Here is a 21,128-nt window from a genome sequence, read left to right on the forward strand (position 1 = left end):
TCCAAAGAAATCAATCATATCAGCTGTTAATGCTCAGTTTTGTATGTATATACTGTATCCTCATGTGTTCATCCTTATCTCAGTCAGCAATTGTTAAACAACACTGTTGAGAGATGTATCTTTATTTGTATCAGTCCAAACAACACATTTAAAAAAGAAAAGAAAAGTTGATCACACCTCCATGTATCTTCATGAAGTTGAGGTTTTTCTGTGGCAATCACTTCCAGCTTTAACAGTGGTCAAACTGACTGAGTGCCATAGTAAACAATTATAAATTGACTTTTTTTTTTTTTTAAAGAAAAATAGTATATTTGCTCTTTGAAATTGGATTTTCTTCAAAAGTGTCTTTGTGTAATGTTAAAAATTTGAAGATACTGATGAGACACACAGTGCATGTTAAGAATGGAGAAATATGGTAAATAAATATGGTATTAATAAACCTCAGCTGTATTAAAATGGATGAACCAAAGCTGCAGGGGACAACTTCAGCTGTAGGCCGTTTTCCCGGCCGTAGAATCACTCCAAACTTGACATTTCATTGTAATGATAGGAATTTGTCTGATACTCAAATGTATCATCAGGCAACCATCACATTCACTCCCATCAAATTCCTTTTACAAATCATTAACCTCTCAGGTGACAATGAGAAGCATAACAGACCTAACACTGTGTCCAAAAGCAGGAAGCAACATGTGTTGCTATCTTTCAAAGAGTTATTTTCTCAGTGCATCTGTGCTGCCTGTGCCAGGCTGCTAAACTATAAATACAACCCCATCAATCAATTACACTGAAGCAACCAACTTTCACCCCACTCCCCCCTGGAGTTTTTCATTTAATTGTGGGTAAAAAGTGGAAAACGCTTAAAAATGGAGAGACAGAACACTTGTCCATAGTAAGAATAGAACCTGAGTTCCCTGCAAGACAAAACACAGGGCTGCCCGTGTATATCTAACGTGGATAAACTGTAGCAGTTCATGAAAATGCTGCCCACACCTCCCTTCATTTCCATGAAATCCTCTTGAAGCTCATTCCTAAGCTGCTTCACAATGTGGCTCCATCCTGCAGAGCTGCACAATGAAGCCGTGAGGAAGAAGAATGAAGGAGCAAAGTCAAAATCATCAAAAGGAACAAAAGGCTGAATCTGAGCTGCTGGTTAGGGAATAAATATAACAACAACAACAACAACAACAACAACAACAAAACACCCATCCTTCAGAGCAGAGTTTACCTGTGAGACAAAACTGAGGGTACACCATTACACCATTTGCACCATCACGGCCCACGTGGTCCCGTATGTCACGTGACCTGGAGAGCGCTGATCATGTGACAGAGCTGACGGTTTTCCACACACTTTTTAACCGGCTGACCTGATCCCGTCGGCCAGCTGGAGTTTGTCTCGTCGCTTCAGGAACAGCAGAGAAGATGAGGTGAGTTCAGATCCTGAAAACAAACTTCTTTATTTCACCTTTATAAACCAGCGCGAGCTGCGGGGCTGGAGGCTGACCCTGCGGTCTGATCTCCGTCCTCCGGACCTCTGCAGGCTGCTGGAGGACTCTCTGGGTCTCCTCCTGCTCTGGACGTGTCTGCAGTCCGCGGCGTCGAAGCCCTGCTCGTCGTTCTTCTGCCGGAAGGCTCCGCTGGTCAGCGGCCTGCAGGGAGTCGACCCCGGGTCCCCGCTGTTCCTCACGCCCTACCTGGAGAAAGGAGCCATAGATGAAGGTAACAGCCACACCGCCTCAGAGGGGTGGGCGGCTTTCTAATCTTACTATATCTGCTGTAGCATTGCTGAACATGGTCCCAGTCACAAATGAGACCCTTTCAGGCTTTCAGTAAAATAAACTGTCACTGTCAACTCGATTCAATTCAGCTTTATTTATAAAGTGTCATTTGCAACATAGTCATTTCCAGACACTTTTACAGAGAAAACCCAACAGACCCACATGAGCAAACATAAGCGACTGTAGAAAGGAAACACTCCCCTTTAAAAGGAAGAACCCTTTGCAGAACCAGGCTCAGAGGTGGCGGCTTTCGGCTGTTCTGGTTGAGGTGAGGGGATAAAAAGAGAAAGACACAGGATGGCCAGGTATATTTCTTGTATCGACATACATTTCATGTATAAACGGAGAGTACATACTGCTGTCAGTAACCTTTGAACCTTTTGGGTGTTTAGCAGAGATCTAAGTTGATTTATCTGTAAATAAAATCTTCCATCAGATTACAAATCAGAGATGGAATAAATTCTGGGCCACAAATAGACGTCAAGAAGACAGTGCCAGTGCACATATACTCGTATATATAAAGTATATAAGAAAAATCTACAACAATTCCACAATTTCCTTTTAATACATCACCGATGAGTGTACATTTGAATCTATTACATTCTCTTTGTTCCCTTTCATGTAATATAATAAATTTTGCACTAAAAAACAAAGCGGACCAGATAAAGATTCATCAGAAGCTCTGTCACTTCATACTCTTCACGACGTTCCCTCCAGTGATTATCCACCGTTAGTGTCCCCAGAATGCTCCAAAGGAGGAAAAATGGCTGAAACTTCCTCTTTTTAGACGCCTTCCTGTTACACTGAATTACCTCCCTGTTACACTGAAATCTTCACTCCAAAATGAATCTACATAATATGCAAACACGTCCTTCAGTTACAGACATGCTGTGGTGAACCTGATCCTTTAAAAGCCAAATCCTGATCCTGGGAAGCCGAAAAACTACAGGCCTATATCAGAAAATGTCAAAAAACACCTGGAAAAAGTAGTAGCTAACCAGCTAACTTCATTTTTGGAGCAGCACATTATATTTGATGAATATCAATCAGGATTTTGAAGAATTCACCGAAACTGCTCTATATTATGACGGCTGCAGACTCCGGTCTCTGCACAGTCCTGGCCTTACTGGACTCGTCCTCTGTATTTGATACTGTAGCTCAGTCTGTGCTGGTTGAGCAGCTTGAGTCAGAGTTTCATTTTTTATCTGTGCTCCTGGAATGTTTATGTCACGCATCGCAGACGGGCTCTCCTCAAACTACCTGCAGATAAATTCAAACGAAGCAGAAACTTTGATCACTGCACCTGACAACAATAAGATCCGCCGGATTACAACCTCTGCGTTTCTCTGTCAAGCCCAGCGTCAGAAACCTCGGGGTTATGTGTGATCAGGCCATATCTTTAGAAACTCACTGTCATCAGCTGACTAGAAACAGTTTCTAGCACTAGAGAAATATCACCATCCTGATTTCAACCCCTGTTCTGTATGTTTGACACAAATGCAAAGAAGTACATATATAGACATATGTTAATTGTACATTTAACCATTTAAACATATTAATTCCTTTAATGTATTTGTAAATTATTGCTTCCAACCTTGCAAATCACACAGTAAAGTGCAGTCAGCTTCACCTGAACGTCTCATGTCCTCATGCACGGCCGCTCTGCTGCAGCCAGGAAGCTGAGTCTGGTGGGAAAGCTGCCAGGAGCCGACGTGAAGAGCCATGCTGGATACCTCACAGTCAACAAGAAGTACAACAGTAACCTCTTCTTCTGGTTCTTCCCCGCACTCACGGTAAAGCACAGCTTCTTCTCTATACCTGGCTTCTGTTACAGTACAGTCCGTGCAGTGCAGTGCGCTCTTTCTGCTCATTTGAACATCACACTGCAACCGCTGTCAATACCGAGCGAGCAAGTTACTATCAGTTTAAACAAACTGCACCAGTTTTTGTTCTGTTTGCAGTTGATAATCTGAATCTTATTCTTTCTGAGCTCTTGTTTACCATTTTACACTTGGTTCTCCTTCCAGGTCTGAATTTGGTGCATATCACCTTCTCCTGTTTCAGTCAGACTGCTCTGAGTACAGATCGACTTTCAGTGTCATTATCCGGGTGTTAATTCAGCTGAGAAAATGGGTTTCAGTTACATGTACTTCTAAAGTCCAGCTTTCAGAGTCTGTGTGCGATCACTGTCGAAACAACCTCCGGAATGTTTGATTTTGGTTAAAACTCTCAGCATATTTAAATTGGGGCTTAAAATACAATCTTACATGTAGATGTGTGAGTTTTTCTCAGAATCATCTGAAGCAGTTACATTTTCTTTATAAATACAAATTATAAAGGACATTTTAACCATTTACTAATCTACTTTTAGCTTTCGAGCTCAAAACCAGTTTTAAGTGTTGTTCCAGTGTTTCATTTTCAACTTTTCCAAGGTGTTGTGAAGCACCTCGAGTGTTTATGAACAAACCTGTCCCGCCGTGTGATCAGACTGTGTGTGTGTTCGGTCAGCTGCCGTTTGAATGCCTGCTGCATTTGCACAGTTAGCAGTGTGTTGTACTGTGCAAGCTTTTTTTTTGGGAAGTGAAGGTTTTTATATCTGTAAATATGTAACCAATATCTGATCTTTTACTGTGGCACAATACAAAGTATCACATGTCCCTGCGGACACTGAAAGGTGTGAAACGTTTCTTGATTCCCTCATTTTCGTTATCTAGAGAGGAAGGGGACAAATGTTTTTGCTTAGTTTGATTTCTTCTTCAGAAATGCTTCAGGACTTTTTTGAAAACATGTAGGGTGACAAAGTTAGATGCTTAAGATCTGAGTGTTTTTCACATCCTGTATATTCACAGCAGGAACCAGAAGAGTCCAGATTGAAGCACAGGAACTCCTTAGCTCTGATCAAATGAAGCCGCCAGCAGGTGGTGCTGGGATCTCAGCCTCATCTCTGCTCTTGTGGACCAACAGGGGGAGGCGAAAGCTCCGGTCCTGCTCTGGCTGCAGGGTGGACCCGGTGGGACGTCTTTGTTCGGTCTCTTCGTGGAACATGGACCTTATGTGGTCTACAAGAACCTGACAGGTCAGAGGTCAGAGGTCAAACAGCAGCAGACGTGGATGAATGGTGTTTGTTCAATTCTTTCTCTTTCTGTCTCCACAGTTGGATTGAGGGATTATGCCTGGACCAGCAGATATTCAGTTCTGTACATTGATAATCCAGTATGTATATATTTAATCTCACACTGATAAAAAAGAAGAAGCCAATATATCTCAGGGTATAACTAAAAGTTGTGGTTTTGTTTTTATCTTTGAGGTTGGAACTGGCTTCAGCTTCACGGACGATGACAAAGGGTTTGCTCAGAACCAGGATGATGTTGGCAGAGATCTGTACAGGTGAGATACTGTCAGGGACCTCGGATATAGTCCCTTTGTTTTTTAAACTTTATTTTCAAATTTTTTAATTTTATTTTTAATAACTTTTATTTTTCTCATGTTCTTTTCAAGTGCTTTGACACAGTTCTTCCAGATCTTTCCTGAGTATCAATCCAATGATTTCTATGCAACTGGAGAGGTACATCTTTTTTGCCTATTATCTAAGTGGTGATTAAAGGCTTATGTGGTGTCTTATATATGCTCATGAAGAAACTACCTGACGCAGATTTTTTGTTAAATTAAAATTGCATTTAGAATGTGTGAAGAATCACTGATTTTCACACTTTCATCATCACATCTTTGTTTTCACTTTTCTCTGTTTTTTCTGTCTTCATGTAGTCATACGCTGGGAAGTACGTTCCGGCTATTTCTTATTACATCCATAAAAACAACCCCATAGCCAAGGTGAAGATCAACTTTAAGGGCATGGCGATTGGCGACGGACTCTGTGATCCAGAAGAGGTGCCAGTCCAGCAGTGTTTCTCTTCCCCGACAACCGATCTTTAATCTCTGTGAATACAGAGCGACATTTCATCTGTTTTTTCCCCCCAGATGCTGGGCGGCTATGGCGAGTTCCTGTATCAAACAGGAATGATCGACGATTTCCAGAAACAATACGTCAACAAGCAGACGGACCTCGGCGTTCAGCTCATCCGGCAGCAGAAGTGGCTGGAGGCCTTTAAGGTGTGACGATTTGCGTTTCTGTCCTCTAGATTTGCTCTAATCCAAAGTTCTGAATCAGTTCTTACACTTTTCTGAGTTTATTCCACAAACTGCCTCTTTGGTTTCAGGTGTTTGACAGTCTGCTGAATGGTGATGTGGATCCGTATCCGTCCTTCTTCCAGAACGCTACAGGCTGCACCAATTACTACAACTACCTGATGTGTCAGGTACTCAGGGTTTTTTTTTTTTTATAAAAACTGGAAAATTCACAGAATACATTACATATACAATGCATTAAAACCAAGTAAAATAAATAATCTGCAACATTATTAGGAACAAGTGGGTAAAATAATTCCTCTTGGACTAGATTTTAATTGTTGCTGCTGAGTGTGATTGAGTCAGTCAGAGTTCACTTCCTGTATTTCCTCGTGTCGGCTGCAGGAGCCTGAAGACCAGGAGTACTTCTCCCAGTTTGTCACGCTGCCGTGGGTGCGCCGGGCCATCCACGTGGGAAACCTGACCTTCCACGACGGCTCCGAGGTGGAGAAGCACCTGACGGAGGACGTGATGAAGAGCATCAAGCCGTGGCTGGCCGTGCTGATGGACAACTACAGGGTGAGGAGGAGGGCGGGGCGCACAAAGCTCGGTTTCTGAGTGCCTTCAGCGCATAATCACAGATATTTCACTTGAGGCAGACATTTATGCAATCCGATACATTTTGCGTGTGCAGGTGTTGATGTACAGCGGCCAGCTGGACGTGATCGTCGCCGCGCCGCTGACGGAGAGGTTCCTGCTGACGGTCAACTGGACCGGGGCGGCCGAGTACAAAACGGCGCCCCGCTTCCACTGGAAGATCCAGCCGGGAGACACGGAGGTGGCAGGATACGTCAGACAAGTCAAGGAGTTCTACCAGGTGAGCGAAGAGGCGGGACGCTAAAAACATTCAATCCATGCGTCTTTGTCCGTATCTACCAGGACGTGAGATGAGCAGTGTTGATCTTCCCTCCTGTCATGCAGGTCATCATACGAGGGGGCGGCCACATCCTGCCTTACGACCAACCGGCCAGGTCCTTCGACATGATCGACAGATTTTTGTCCACGCGGAGCTGGGTGTGAAACGCTGATCAAACATGTTGATCCATGAACTGAAAATCAGCGTGGTTTTATTTTTGTACACATTTTGAGGCTGATTTTTTTTTTTTTTTTTTTTTTTTTTTCCCCTCCTGATCGGGACAGATGATTTCCAAATGCACCGCGAATGAAGACTTCAATCTACATTCTTTTTGGAGTAAATCCAGATCAAACAAGCATACATCGTTTGGAATCACGCCATTATCATTAACTAAACAGTCTGATTATAAGGTCAATGGTACATTTTACTGAAATGCTTTTTTTCCTCTCTCTCTTGGGATCTTGGGGTGTGTGTTTTGTACGTGCATGAGGAAGAGATGCAGACACAACCCTGTGGGTACATGACTGTTGTGATTTTAAATTCAGTTTGGATGGGGTAGTATGGCTCTCATCTCAAATGGGCAAATAAAAACATGAATAAAATTAAAAATAATCTGTCATGAATACTGAAAACTAAATCAGGTTGTCATGCATCTCCAACCAAGATGGTTTCATTGGTCATTTGAGTTTGTTAAGAAGTTGTGATCAGCCTCAGTCTAGAGAGGTTTCTTCTGTTGAGTCTTGGCTGGTGTCCTCTGAGGTGAAGGAGTCCTGCCGCTTCACTTTTAATTCTCAGAGATCTGCGTGAATTTCTCTGTCGATAACCTTTCTCCTCATGCGATGGGAAGACTCGGTCTTTACCGCAATGGTTTGCAGATGTCTGTGCTGGCATCGGCCCTGCGGTTGCCGTGTTTAGTGCTTCATGTTTTTGGAGCTCACCTTGTTGCCATATTGTTTGTGGATTTCACTCCGAGTTGGACAGTTTCAGGGAAGTGATGCACTCATTAGTTTGTTTTTCTTTAATGACACAATGGGGGCGTCTCGGTGACATAGTGGTTTAGTGCTGCTGCCTCGTCTGATGCTGCGTGGAGTTTTTATCCTCTCAGTCTTGAGTCCTCATGCAGCGATTCTTCAGATGAATGTAGACTGACTCTTCCTCTGATAGACTGGAGGCCTGTCCAGAACGTATGGTTTTGGCCCACGGGCCATATGTTTGACAACCTCAATATAGATAAGACAGAACACTGAGCTCAGCAATGCTTTATTAAATCGAGGTGCTACACTGCAACTGAGTTGTGTTCCAGTTTGTGGAAATATGTCTGCTGAAGGCTCCTTTCCACTAAACAAAAACTGCTACTAATAAGTTATTATATTTTCCATTTGAGACCCAGTGGGACTCTCTTTGGCCCCTGAACCAAAATGAGTTTTGAGTTGACACCACTCTCACACATAGAGGCTGAATGGATTTTTTTTTAAATCAACAAAATAAACACCAGGGGTCACTGTCATCTAAAGTTTCAGTGTTGTGCAAACACAAAAAATAGGATCTTCTTCTTTTTAACCCCAGAACAGCTTTCAGACATATACATTATGATAATATTGCATCTTTCATCATTTTAATGTAAGCATTGAAATATGATAAATAGGCCTCCTTGTTTATGGAGAGACTGCAGTGGCTGCGCTGTGTTTCAACAGAAGCAGTAATAAATGAATTTCTTACACAGTGGAGTCTTTTTTTTATTGCTTGTTTGTTTCGTTGTTGTGGCTAAGATTTAATTGGCGTTCTGCATCCATCGATCTGAGGGGATCTGGCATTTTGACAGGTTTCCACAAAGATGTTTGTGTACTGAAGTTAACTGCCATGTTATTTCATCAGGCATCTATCAAGCTGTCTAGACGGCTCAATAATTAATGAGTATTCTAAACCTTTAAAGCATCTAACTATTTAATGAGCAGTTATTTTTCAAGGACAAGCATTGGACAACGCTGTCGATTGTTTGACTGAAACATCACTTTCCTCTCGCGGATCAGTCCCGGCAGGCCGTAACACCGTCACAGGATTTCAACAACGGTGGGCTTGAAGTCACATAAGTTACCTGTGTGTTACAGAACAAGTGCTTTATTTTCATACCGTAATGGAACTGCTGTGATACTTTAACATCTGTACAAATACAAAACCAAATGGAGACAATGTAATTACAGACACACACACAAAAGAAAAAAAAAATGTACAAAGTTATGCAGGCAAGAATGGATTCATCAGTTCATTACATAACGACATGTATTTGACATTATGCATTTAAGCGCTGAAATGAGCCTTGACACACAACAGAAGGCAACAAGTGCTATGCAAACATTATGTACAAACGTACCACACATTTATACTCCCTTCAAAAAGAAAGGTGGTTGCATTACATGTACAGGATTATAGAAATTAATGATATTATGTACAATATTTATAGTTTTACATTTAAAATAATACAATTACAACATTGTTAATACGTAGGAAATGTTTCTGCACCTCACACACAGACTCACACACACACATTCATACTGCTCGTCCACCTGTCCTTTTTTTGTCTGCCTGCGGATTTTAATGGACTACCACAAAGGAAACCCTTAACTTCTCCCAATTTTTTTCCAGTTGAAAGTATTTTTGAGGTCTTGGAATGAGTTAGTGCAGGAGTTTTTAAAGTATGGGAAGAAAAGCACCAAACTCACAGAGCTCCAAACACATCGTGCCTCCCCCTCACTCTCCACAACGCTCACCCTGTACATGCTTTGTAACACTAGTAGAAATTTTTGGTTGAACGCCAGACTCCCTAATGTGTTTCATATTGTAAAATATTAATCTTAACGGATGCCGGGATCAATGGACAATATCAGAACTTTCCATCTGCTCCTTGCTGCTCCTGTCCCACCGATATTTTAATGAAATAATTAAGAGTTTCCTCTCTACTTTTAATTGCAATTTCTCTCCCATACATGAAGGCATGACCCAATGATCTAATCCAAATGTGGCTTGGAAAGAAAAAAACAAAAAGGCAAGGTCCAGTTTCAGAGGGTTGGTACAACAAAGCCCTTTTCAACAGTTTTTCTGACTCATCATCACACACACTGACCTGCACACTCAGATTTCAGCGTTAAGAAATTACATAAACACTTCAAATACCTCCACAAGACATAGGATGTGACCCACAATATGATTTTTTTTTTTTTCTAAATCACATCTCAGGGTTCTCAATATTTCACTGACAATATTTTGCTTTTTCATTTACCGGACTAAAAGAGAGCACTCATTAAATGGTGCTCTGCAAGCATGTGATGCAAGCCAGGCAAACTCTACTAGGTAAAGCCAGTTAAGTCTTCTCGCTGGTGTGTTAAAACGGGGGGTGTTCACAGAGAATAACTCTGAATTTAATATGGCTATTCTGCCCTCTGGCACAGCAGGGGACAAAGTGCATAGACAGCTCTGCGATCGCTCCACCTCTCAGCGGGATGTATTTCATTCATCCTACTGGAAAACACAGTGCATTGTGGTCATCATGCTAATTCATTGACATTCCTGGTCATCGGGAAGAGGAAACAAAGAGGATGTCGCGGTCAGCGTGAGAAAGGATTATTTTGCAAGGCTGGTAGTAAAAAAGAAAAGGTCAGGCAGGAACGGAAGAGGAGCTTCGGCCTGACATGCAACATACAACAACAGAGACAAAAAGACAAAAAAAAAAAAGCATAGATAAATACGTTGTCTATAGTAAACCGACAAACATTTCAGGAAAGATTCAGGCACATTGTGACATCTTGGAAAATACAGACATGAACTGCTCCTCTTTAAATGAGATGGCAATCAACAAAACAATCACGTTCAAAAATCCTCACTTTTTTTCTTTCTCAAAACACCTGCTGAACTTCGTTCTGCAGAGAAAAGAAGGAACAAAATACATAATATACAGTATTCACATGCAGACACATATGGAAATCCAAATCCACACTGTGGATCCAAACGTACGGCACACACAAAAATAGAGGCCTCAGAGATTAAAGCTTGAGTTGGTCCTGGAGAGCGGAGGAGTCCTTCTCGACTCCTGAGCTGCCTCACCGGTATCACAGTGTACAGTTCTGTAAGCTGTAACAGCATCGCATGTCCTTGAGACATCCTATATCCTTGGCCATTCTGATCGTGACGTGGGCACACAGTATAGAAGATGATCGATACTGTGATGTATTGCTTCCACTTGATCATATGGTATTTCCTCTGCCACGCAGTATATCATGAAGCTCTTCCAGAATACTGCTGACAGGGAGAATCTTAACAGTCATTTTTTTTGTTTCTAGGGAGGAAAAAAAAAAAAAAAAGGGAATCACGACAACTTGCTTGCATACTCTCGTCTTCAAGACTCAGTTCATCAAACGACCTAAAAGCAGCAACGCATCAGTCACATGTTCCGAGTTCTGTGTGTGTTTAGCATGCTGCGAATGCCTCACATACTGTCAGCATGTGACAGGGATTCTGGTGTTGCTCGTTCAGTCCACTCGGCGTAAAGAGATGTTGGATCTGTTTACAGAGATGACAGTCTGAGACTTTTTCCTCTCAATTTTTGTACCATTGCACAACAGAAATGTCACTGAAATGGAGTGTGAGGTTAGCAAAACTCCCTTTGTTCTAAGCAAGTCAAAATAAAAAAAAAAAGCAAAAAAAAAAAAACATTCAACACGTATGCATTAACTGAGTTTGTCTATAAAAATAGATACTGTAGCTACTGTATAAAGAACGACCTCTCAGGCCCTTGAGGTTTTATTTTTTTTTTCTTTTGATGGAGGGATGAAGGCAGCAAGTCAGTTGGTGACCCTCCGAAAGCAAAGGGTGGTGGCGGTGGGGGTGGGGGTGGGGGTGGGGTTGGGGGTGGGGTTGGTGGGGTTCCTGGTTGCAGCTGAGGTTATAGTTCTGTCTTGTCATTAATGAATGGGGTTAATATCTGTGCGGTGGTTGGCCTGCCCGTGCACGCTGCCGCCCCCTACGGTCGTGGTGGAGGTGGTGATGGTGTTGTGCTGGATGACCTGCTGCTGGGAGCATGCTGGGGATGGACTGCCTGCCGGGCTGCTCTCTGGACCTGAGGAGACAGCAGAGACACTATTCAAGGCCTGCGTCGAGTTTGTGCGAGTACAATATAAATCAAAATTTTGAGACGAGAACAAAGAGGATAACATGTCAAAATAAACACAGACCAAATTCCATTACTGGTAAAAATAACACAGTTTTATTAGCATGAAGACATATATGCATACACATGACAGAGTCAAGTCCCACCCAGCCTCTCATCTGTCCTCCCAGAATAGACCGTAACGGATAGCATGAAAACGGAAAACTGAATCACTCAACTCCATAAACACGGCTGATGTATTTTGGACACATTGAAGGTGACATCTGTACACAAGCTAGACTCGTCGACGAAGCCGGTCCAGCCCAGTCTGGGAGTTGGTTTTCTCCCGTATAAAAGCGCCATTCAGCCAAGGGGGAAGTGAGACGCATTTTCCTGTGCGAAGCCACACAGGGAGGTGCCTCATCCTAATTACACTGACATGTCGCTCCGGTCCGTATCAAAGGGTGGGGCTCCGGTGCCGTGTGCGTCTGCGTTGAGGCACCGTCCAAAAATCGGTGAGATCCGGGGCGTCCGTGAGAGTCTGGATGCCACAGTGCAGCCTGTCACGTCTTTCTCACGTTGAGTCTGGAGCGGCCTCTGTGCGCAAAGGTGCCGTCAGACGGAAAAATGAGTCTCAGGGATTCATAAAACCGATCCAAGTCGGCTACCGGAGTGCTACAGCCAAATGTCAGCGGAGGAGTTCTGCAGTGAGCGTGGGAGCTGGATACCAGCACAGTTTGACTTTGGTAGTCACGTTGCGTCCATCAGACTGGGGTCTGACGGGTTTATGCATTTCCGCCGTGGGGCTGAGACACACAGATGAAGGTGTGTCTGTGATCAGATTCTCGAGTGTTTGTGTGTCTGTATTCATGCTTGTGTTACTCACTGAGGTAACCTTGAGACTCTTTCTGCATAGTGGTGATGGGGCAGTCCTTGTGTGTGAGGAGAAGCTGCTTTAGCTGGGTCACCTCGTTCTTTAGCATGGTCACTTCATTCTGAAACAGAAAACACAGAAACCACTTTAATGATTTCAGCGGGTCCAAGCTCGGGCTAGGTAGTTTCAAAGCTCGGGCTGGGGCTCCTCTCACAGAGAGCTTTGTGGGGATGCAGTTGCACAATGTGCTTCAAGAACTCATCCTAACACACTTTGAAAGTGAGCCTGTGTTGCATTTCACTTTCATCCAACATAATGTCATCATCTCTGTCACAGAAGATTTGTAGGAATTCGCTTGGATTTAGAAGCTCTGGGAGTCATTAGTTCCGTATGTACCTGAAGCTGCATGTTGGTCTGGGTGAGCTCCTCCGCTTTCTTCTCTAACGACATCACCCACACTTTCCTCTTCTGTCTGCATCGCGTTGCGGCCGCCCTGTTTCGCTCCAGGAACTTCCGTCGGCGTTCGTCTGGGTCCTCGTCCACCACTCGCCTGCGCCGCCCGCCGCTGGGTGGCGGAGACTGCAGGGTCTGCGTGGGCTGCATCTGCTGGGTCGCAGGCGACATCTGAAACACACGGACGGAAGCGTGAGCGTCGCTGAGGTCTCTGATCAGACTGCTGCCCTTCATCGTCACGCGAACTCTGATATACCCTTTAGGAAACAGCTGATAACAGTCCACAGTCCCATTCACCTGCCTGCTGTCACCACTCCTGCTTCTTCTCAGCCTTTGTACCTGTAAATAAGCATCTATACCGTACCCCCTGCGGCTATCTCATGTCTGCCCGTTTCCCCGAAAACAACATCTGGTTGCACCACATGTCTGTGAACTGGGCGTTGGGAGCGAGTGACTGGGCTGATTCACTAGCCTGCCCACCTTGTTAAAGAGGTGTCAGGAGGCAGTTTTCCAACGCCCACTTCCACTCAGACGAACACCGCCAGACGCAGTCAAAAGGCCCATTTCTATGCACTGACAGATCTTGACATATACTTGGCAAGGTCAAGTGTTTTCAGCCTTTAGATCATTACCATTTTTATGTGAACCATGGAAAATACAAGTTGCTTTAATGGCCGCTGTGCATACATAGAGTGTTGTTTTAATGCCTTAATGGTACACTTGGAACATACAGTGAATTGCATATTCTCGATGTCGAACTGTCCTTCATGAGAAAATGCCTGGCATTGCAAAGAGCATTTGACAATGCAAGGACAAAGTGTTCCGCATAACATTAGTCGTAATGCTGCGAGCAATACTTTAAAACTTTCAATTAAAATCAAACCAAATATATTCACAGCTAAGAGGTTCCAAGACTATCGGCCAAGTCACCACCAGGACCAGAATTCATAAAACTCCTTCTGTACCTGTAGCAGACTGTGGCTACATAATTGCAACTTAGCGGTGCAGGAGGGTGTGGAGCAAAGTTTCCAAAAGACAGCCATGAGTATCTTCGATAATTGCCACGTTACGACCTCTTTATGACCCTTTCCCTCTATGGCACTCGTCCAAAGCTGACCTGTAGCTGACCAACCACAGAGAAAAACATACCTTTGAGGTGCATGCCAGGAAACTACTTGGCATTATGACTACAGCGAGGGAAAATGAGTTTGCCCGCTGACTTATGTGAATTGTAAGCATAATTTAAGCAATGCATCTATGCTAAACCACTAATAGCTGACTTCAGAACTACTCAAAGGCCTACTAAAGCACCGCCTTATTTTAGTCATGGCACAAACAAGAGACATTTTAATGTACAGCGTAGTTAATGTGTTATTGAATTGTGGCTTTGGACTGTCTGAAAGCATGGGCTCTCCTGGGAGCGTGCGTTGCTTACCTGTGATGCAGAGTGCATGGGAGGGTGCGGCGAGGTCTGGTGTGGATGCCCGGGGTGGAGGTGGTGGTTGTGAGAGTTGTGGTGGTGATTGTGTCCCTGCGGGTGGTGGTGTCCGCCCTGGCCGTGGCCCTGGCTGTGATGGTGGTGTCCGTGGTGCTGGTACGAGTGGGGCGGGGCTTGCAGGTGCTGGTGCGGATGCGAGTGCATGTGGTGGTGGGCGCCCTGCTCCTGCCGCGACGACATCATCTCCATCATGTGGCCCATGGAGTTCATGTTGCCGTTGGCGATGGCACCGGGATGGTGTGAAAGTGCAGCCTTCAACCTCTGGGCAGACGAGAGAGGACACAAAAGTCAGCGTTCGGCTTCATTCTCCGCGAGCGTTTCCTCTCTCTGTTTGTGCCTCCTCGCCTCTGTCGTGGCGGCGATTAGGAGTTAGAGAGCAGATTCGTGTGCTGACTATGACATGAAAAATGACTCCATAAATCCACATGTCAGGCGAACAAATCAAAGCCACTTAGGCTGTCCTCTGTCTCTCCTTCAATCCCGTCGTTCCTGCTCTTTACCTTTCATGATTGCCGTCCCAGCAGTCTTTTCTATTCATATTCCTAATAGCTTCTCTGATTTCCTCTGTGTCTGTGCATGTGTCTGCTTGTCTGGTGAGGAGAGGATCTTCAGGGTCAGGTGTAAGCTTTAGACGGCTCCCTCGGTGTTGACCTAGCAGCAGGTTTGTTGTTTTAACTGTGTGGTCTACTTAGGACACGACTGTAACACCTCTTCAAGCAGTCTGGGACGGAGACCAGAGAAAGGCTGTTTAAAAGGCGTGCTTGTGCTCCTCGTGTTGACTGAACGCACGTCTCTTCACGGGTCTGCTTTTCTGGGCATGAGTTAAGACACAACCACAGGGGCAGAGACCGAGCACAAACCCAGACATAAACAAAAGATGCATCAGGTATTTTCATTTCATCAACTTCTAATAGGCTTGTAGATGTTCTAGACACGCACATTTTACATTTACATACATTTCAAGTCACTCTGCTGATGTAACTAATAACTTATATCCTACTGAAGAAATGATTTAGAAAGCACTTCGTTTCTTAATCACTTGTACAAAGAATCAACCAGCAAAAATGAAACAAAAGACATTCATACCAGAGCTACTGTTATGAATTCCACAAAGTTTTCTATTCTCTTTCCCAGTGCACTCTTTTCTCTTTCACTTCCCTTCCCCCTTCTCCCAGCTGCTGTCAGTAAGTCCACGCTGAGTCCAAGGCTCCATATCTTTTAACAACCTTCACATTCATGATTCCCATAGGGAATGGCATCCAGCTGGTCTGGATCACAATGCTGGGACATGACCAGAGCAAAAACATCAGCCCCGCACTCCTCTCTCACACTGTCTGCGAGTGGAAAGCTTTTTACAAGCAGGGAGGAGGCACACTCAAATCAATCATTTTGGAAGATGGGGAAGTCAGAACGAAGCAAAAACTCCACTGGGATACGAGTCTGCTGGTTGTCTTCACAGCTGTGCATGAAACCAGCGCAGTGAAATTATGATCTTGCTCAGCCAGTTTTGGTCGAGCGTAGTTTCTGTTTGTCATTCCAAGGAACGCCTGACATTGTGACACAGGTACATTTCTGATGCTATGTGAGTGCGATTCTGAAGCTGAATCTCATGGGTGGTACATCTTAATGTTACCTCAACACAGTCATAACCCTTCACCTGCGAAGCGCCTTCACCACAGCCTCGCTTCACTTCTCAGGGGCTCTTCCTCTTTGTGACCAGCAAGACAGGGTGTTAAAATACCACAGGGTCGACACTAACACGCAGTGGGTGTCCTCAGGCCTGCAGCTGTCTGCAGCATCGCAGGCTTACTGCTGGTAATATGCAGTGAAGAAAAGCATCTGACTGCATAATAAACTGTGTTACGAAGATCTGTACAAGTCACAGTCTGCATATGCTTTGAATTGTCGTTGCACAGAATAGCTGGCATGACGGAAAAGAAAGTACACAAATCACAGTCAGATCAATGACATGCAAATAAAAGTTAAGCAAAAAATGCATTTTAAAAGCTTACAGATCAATCATAGTCACCAGCGTTGACAAGGGCATCCTCTGCGTAGCACAGCATGAATTCTGAGTGTGACAGTCCTCACTAAACACCTTTCCTTCATCTGCTTGTCAGTATGCACCAGAGAGGTGGGGTCCGGTTCTCTTGTGAAAGAGGAAACCAATCAGGGTTTGACAAGCTCCTGCCACTCACATAGCAATCACCTGAATGAGCAGATGCCAGAGAAGTCTGCTGGCTGCATGCAAACCTTCATACTTTCTGTCTCTATTGCTTGAGAAAAGTTGTGTGCTCCTTCGGTGTTCCCTGCAAGCCCTGAGCCAGGGAAGAAAGAGAGAGGCGGTAAAGAGAGGTGAATGAGGGTATTGAGAGAAAGAGAGCAGAGGTGGGAAGAGATTAGATGAGTTCTAGTGTCTCTTTGCCACACACCATCAGCCCGGGACGGCGACTGCTCGTTTATCAGTGTCTTTTAGAGCCGTCCAGCTGGCAGCGCAGCGCTATCTGTTTGTTAATTGAATTAGCCCGCATCCACAGAGGCCGGGGAGTGTCACAGTACAGACGCAGGTCAAAGAGCGGAGGGGGCTGCTCCACAAGGCGGAGCGGCGATGATCGTGAGCAGGACAGACACAAAGCAGAGGCGACCGAAAGAAATGCGACAAAGGTTCGTTCTCGTACAGTCGATCAAAAACAGCCCGCCCTACAAAACAAGCAAATAAAAAAATAAAACATCTAAAAACTGACACAGCTCACAATTAGAATTCATCAACACACTGAAACTATAGATCACTGCTTTTATTCCAAGGTCGCACTATCAATGGAAAAGTCCAGGACTGCAAATTCATAACTTGAAAGCATTAAAACAACATCTTTTTTTTCTCTATTTCTCTGATGCAGCATGTGGCTGCGATTGTTTAACCTGTTAAGGCTTTGCATTCTCTTTTAAACATTTTAAAGCTGAGCACACAAAGGAGCATGTAGAATCCGAAATGAAGAGCCTGTAATTGATCAAGACATCGCGTATAAACAGTGGAGGAGAAGCCAGGCCTGTAAAAGAGAAAACCCTTACCGGGAGAGATAAGCCTAGTCCTGCAGCTATCTCTGCACACGTTTCTGCTCCTGCTCCATCTGGAGTGTAGACACAGCCCAGTTAAACCCAGCTCAGGCAAAACTTAAGTCTTTGTATCCAGAACCACAGTGACGCAACTGAGGGACGTTAGCAGAGTGATGATGAGCAGGCTGTGATGCGCAAACACCTTCATCAGCTCCCTAATGATTCCTTAACACATGGTTGTATTTCCCCAGACAGTGCTGAGCAAAAGAACTTAACCGCTATGTGTATTTAACTCTAATAACACACACACATACGTATACATTTCTCCTGCAGAAACATGGCTGCCTCAGAAAACAGTCATTAAATTGATGCAAGTGTTAGCCTGTGGCGCTACAGAGCACTCGCAAATGGGATGGCACAGAGCCTGTCCTGCCGCTGTCTGCCTGTTCTTAGAAATGGGGAAGAAAAAAAAAAACACAGAGAGGACAATAAGACCTAGGGGTCTCAGTGACAACATAAATTCTGCCAAAAGCAGCACAAAAAACATACACTGCACGCTACATTTCATGCATTCTGACAGTACACAGAAAGTAGTGCTGTTATTGATTTTACTGTGTTAAAGCACCTTTCCTGATTCAGCCGTCTTTTGCCCAGAGGGGTGCTATCTTCTCTCAGACCTTTGCCCTCTGACCTCTCCACTCCCACTCCTTTTTTAGGCCTCTCTCATTTATGTGGTTTCAGAGATACCGGGTGATTGTCCATTAATGATATTTATTAATGGTCGCTTCCTCTCTGACACAAGGTGCTTTGAGTGATGTCCCTGTGAGTGCTCCGGGCACATCCTGAGAACACACTCAGGTTTCTCTTCACCAGATGACTTCATATCTATTAACCCTGAGAGGAGAAAGCAAGAGCGCGGAGCAGGTACAAAAGGAGGAGACCACGCCTGCCTGAGGATGGGTAAATCAAATTCAGTGAGGTCAGGGTGAGCACTTTTATTCCCCTTAAAAGTGGTGCAGTGTACTATCAGGGGACCTGTGGCCCGATGGCGCCTACCGGCAGGCTTCAAAACATATAACCAGTCTGCGGAGTCAGAGTTTAACTGCAAAAAGATCAAAGTTTCAAACAGAGATCTTCCGCTTCCCATTAAGGAGTCCACAGAGAAACAATAAAGCCTGGGTCTTTGTCAGCTTTTTCCTGACACAAAACTTGTTGAGCGACTGTGTGTTAGTGCCCGGCTTTCCAACTGTATAATATATCATAGCTGCTAACTTTCCTGGCAGTGTGAGCTTTGGCTTTCTTAATTCACACTCTAAACCCGACATGGGTTCACCATCTGCAGTTAAAAGCACGAGCTCGCCTCTGCTGCTGTGCCAAGCACTCAGAGGATCCCGTTCCATCCTCTTCATCCCCACCACCATCATTACCCACCAGTGCCTGCCTGCAAAACCCACTCCCTGTCCCCTAAACCTCCACTCCCCCATTAGCTCTGTTTTATTAGATTTCCCTCTCGCCCAGAGAGGCTGTAACATCCCCCTTCTCCCTGCTCTCTCTCTCTCTCCCTCTCTCTCTCTCTCACACACACACACACACACACACACACACACACACACACTCCCTCTCTTGTGCACACACCTCTTTTCTGTTCCTCCACCCCCTCGCCCTTTGCTTGCCAAGAGCTGGGGACTGTTAAACTGATTTCCTCAGGGAATGGTGGAGCAGACAGTCTGATGGGAGCGCTAGGCTGTAATGTCGCCCCCTCTCTCCTCCCTCCGGTTCTGGGCCAAGCTGATCAGGGCCGAGCTGAACAGAGAGCTCGCCTGTGGTTCCAGACGTAGACGGCGAGATGGACATAGACTGGCTGTTCTGCCAGGGCCAGACGCTCTGGTGGTGCTCAGAGGAACCGCGGCGGTATGGGCGCAGCGAGACACACGCCCACCGAGGAGAACGCTCCAAAGCATGCGCTCATACTCTTGGCAGCTTCTGCACCCTGTCAAGTTAATGGATGGGCTTCTGACTCCAGTCTGCATATCCACACTGTTCCCTTCTCTTGTAAAGCCTGCTCAAGTGCTGCCTACATGGTTATCACTACACCCACTGTCACAATCCTGAATGCAGAGAATGCCCCAGAGTGTGTGTGTACAGTAAATGCAATAACAAACACAACCTGAAGTCTAGACAGCAAAGTGACAGGAAAACAACATTCTGATAATATAATTAATTCAAATGTAAAAAAAAATTGGATTGAAATAGATGTAATTTTGAAGAGATTTCAAATATCATACTTTAAAGCTTCTACATTTGTGTGAAAAGGACTAAACACCAACTGTTTACATGTCCTGTGATTTCAAATGCTCTTTTTGTTCACGTAGTTTCTATAAGTATTTGCATTGGACCGACAGATTGTTCAGATGCCCACAGGCATGAGATGCCTCAAGTGTTGCAACATGTCAAAACATCTAAGGCTTCATTCATTTTCTCCTCAAAGTGAAAACAAAAATGGTTCCAACCTGTAAGCATGAGTTTGTTTTAAAGATGAGGCTGTCACCTCAGAGGGCCACATCAAATAAACCTCATCCGTCTGACAATCAACAGGCGCTTTCTAATCACTCCTGCAGTGTTTCAGAGGTTATTTTTCCTTCTAAAGGCTTGTTTATTGGCTCCAGGAGGGAGGCTCGTGGTGGCAGTCTGGCCCGTGCGGTGATGGCAGCTGGTTTACCCAAGCTTGGCTTCTGCTGAACTCCGGTCCCATTCACTGTCTCTGAACCATGACCAAATGGCCTTCACACACACCTCCCCATCAGCAGACTTAAATCCAAACACAAACATCCCAGAAGAAAAAAAAAAAAAAAAACAGATGCAACACTGTGAAACAACTGTCACCTCCCTGTTCTTGTTTCCAAGCACAGAAAACAAACACATGAGAGTTTCAGCACAAAAACAAGACTATTAGAATATTTAAAAAATTGGCAAAAGAAATAGTAATTACATGGAATTTACATAATAATTCACATATGAACTCATGGTCTGACTGGTATGGCATCAAAATATCACCTAAGTTCAATGCCTGCTTGTAATTTCTGGGCTGGATCAAAGTCATTTTAATGGGGGTACAAAGGGTTAAACTCGGAGGCACAAAACTGATAAAAAAGACACTTTTTGAGTGTTCAGGAGTGCACTTCGTCATTTCTTTCAAGTTAACTCTTGAACAAACATACAAGTGGTTTATAAAATGAATGATCCAGTATTTTTATGTGATAGCACAGGGATATAAACTACAGGAAGAGTGA

The 21,128-nt window shown here is 44.4% G+C and overlaps 2 protein-coding genes across 3 annotated transcripts in view; one reads left to right on the forward strand and one right to left on the reverse strand.

The window, feature by feature from the left end:
- The first annotated feature begins 1,294 nt into the window (after positions 1-1,294).
- cpvl (carboxypeptidase vitellogenic like) lies at positions 1,295-7,897 on the forward strand. Its single transcript, XM_030102541.1, has 13 exons — positions 1,295-1,427; positions 1,541-1,719; positions 3,450-3,571; positions 4,743-4,854; positions 4,933-4,991; positions 5,086-5,165; positions 5,277-5,343; positions 5,544-5,666; positions 5,757-5,888; positions 5,996-6,094; positions 6,309-6,482; positions 6,598-6,780; positions 6,885-7,897. The coding sequence occupies exons 1-13, from the start codon at positions 1,423-1,425 to the stop codon at positions 6,981-6,983; spliced, it is 1,434 nt and encodes a 477-aa protein (XP_029958401.1). The 5' UTR covers positions 1,295-1,422; the 3' UTR covers positions 6,984-7,897.
- A 3,601-nt stretch (positions 7,898-11,498) lies between these two features.
- creb5b (cAMP responsive element binding protein 5b) overlaps positions 11,499-21,128 on the reverse strand; it is a 37,386-nt gene continuing 27,756 nt past the window's right edge. For both annotated transcript variants that reach the window (XM_030102534.1, XM_030102533.1), the window contains exons 8-11: positions 14,722-15,045; positions 13,230-13,457; positions 12,846-12,954; positions 11,499-11,929 (exon numbers count right to left, since the gene is read on the reverse strand). In XM_030102534.1, coding sequence (XP_029958394.1) covers positions 11,775-11,929; positions 12,846-12,954; positions 13,230-13,457; positions 14,722-15,045 — 816 coding nt within the window. In that variant the 3' untranslated portion in view covers positions 11,499-11,774. The remainder of the gene's footprint in view (positions 11,930-12,845; positions 12,955-13,229; positions 13,458-14,721; positions 15,046-21,128) is intronic.

This window comes from Salarias fasciatus, chromosome 11, assembly GCF_902148845.1.
Source record: "Salarias fasciatus chromosome 11, fSalaFa1.1, whole genome shotgun sequence".
Taxonomy (NCBI): domain Eukaryota; kingdom Metazoa; phylum Chordata; class Actinopteri; order Blenniiformes; family Blenniidae; genus Salarias; species Salarias fasciatus.

What these genes read in the sequence shown, in the direction of transcription:
- cpvl (XM_030102541.1), top strand. An exon ending in TGCTGATGGACAACTACAGG is followed by an intron (nt 6,483 to 6,597) that starts GTGAGGAGGAGG and finishes TTGCGTGTGCAG; the next exon opens with GTGTTGATGTACAGCGGCCA. An exon ending in AAGTCAAGGAGTTCTACCAG is followed by an intron (nt 6,781 to 6,884) that starts GTGAGCGAAGAG and finishes CCTGTCATGCAG; the next exon opens with GTCATCATACGAGGGGGCGG.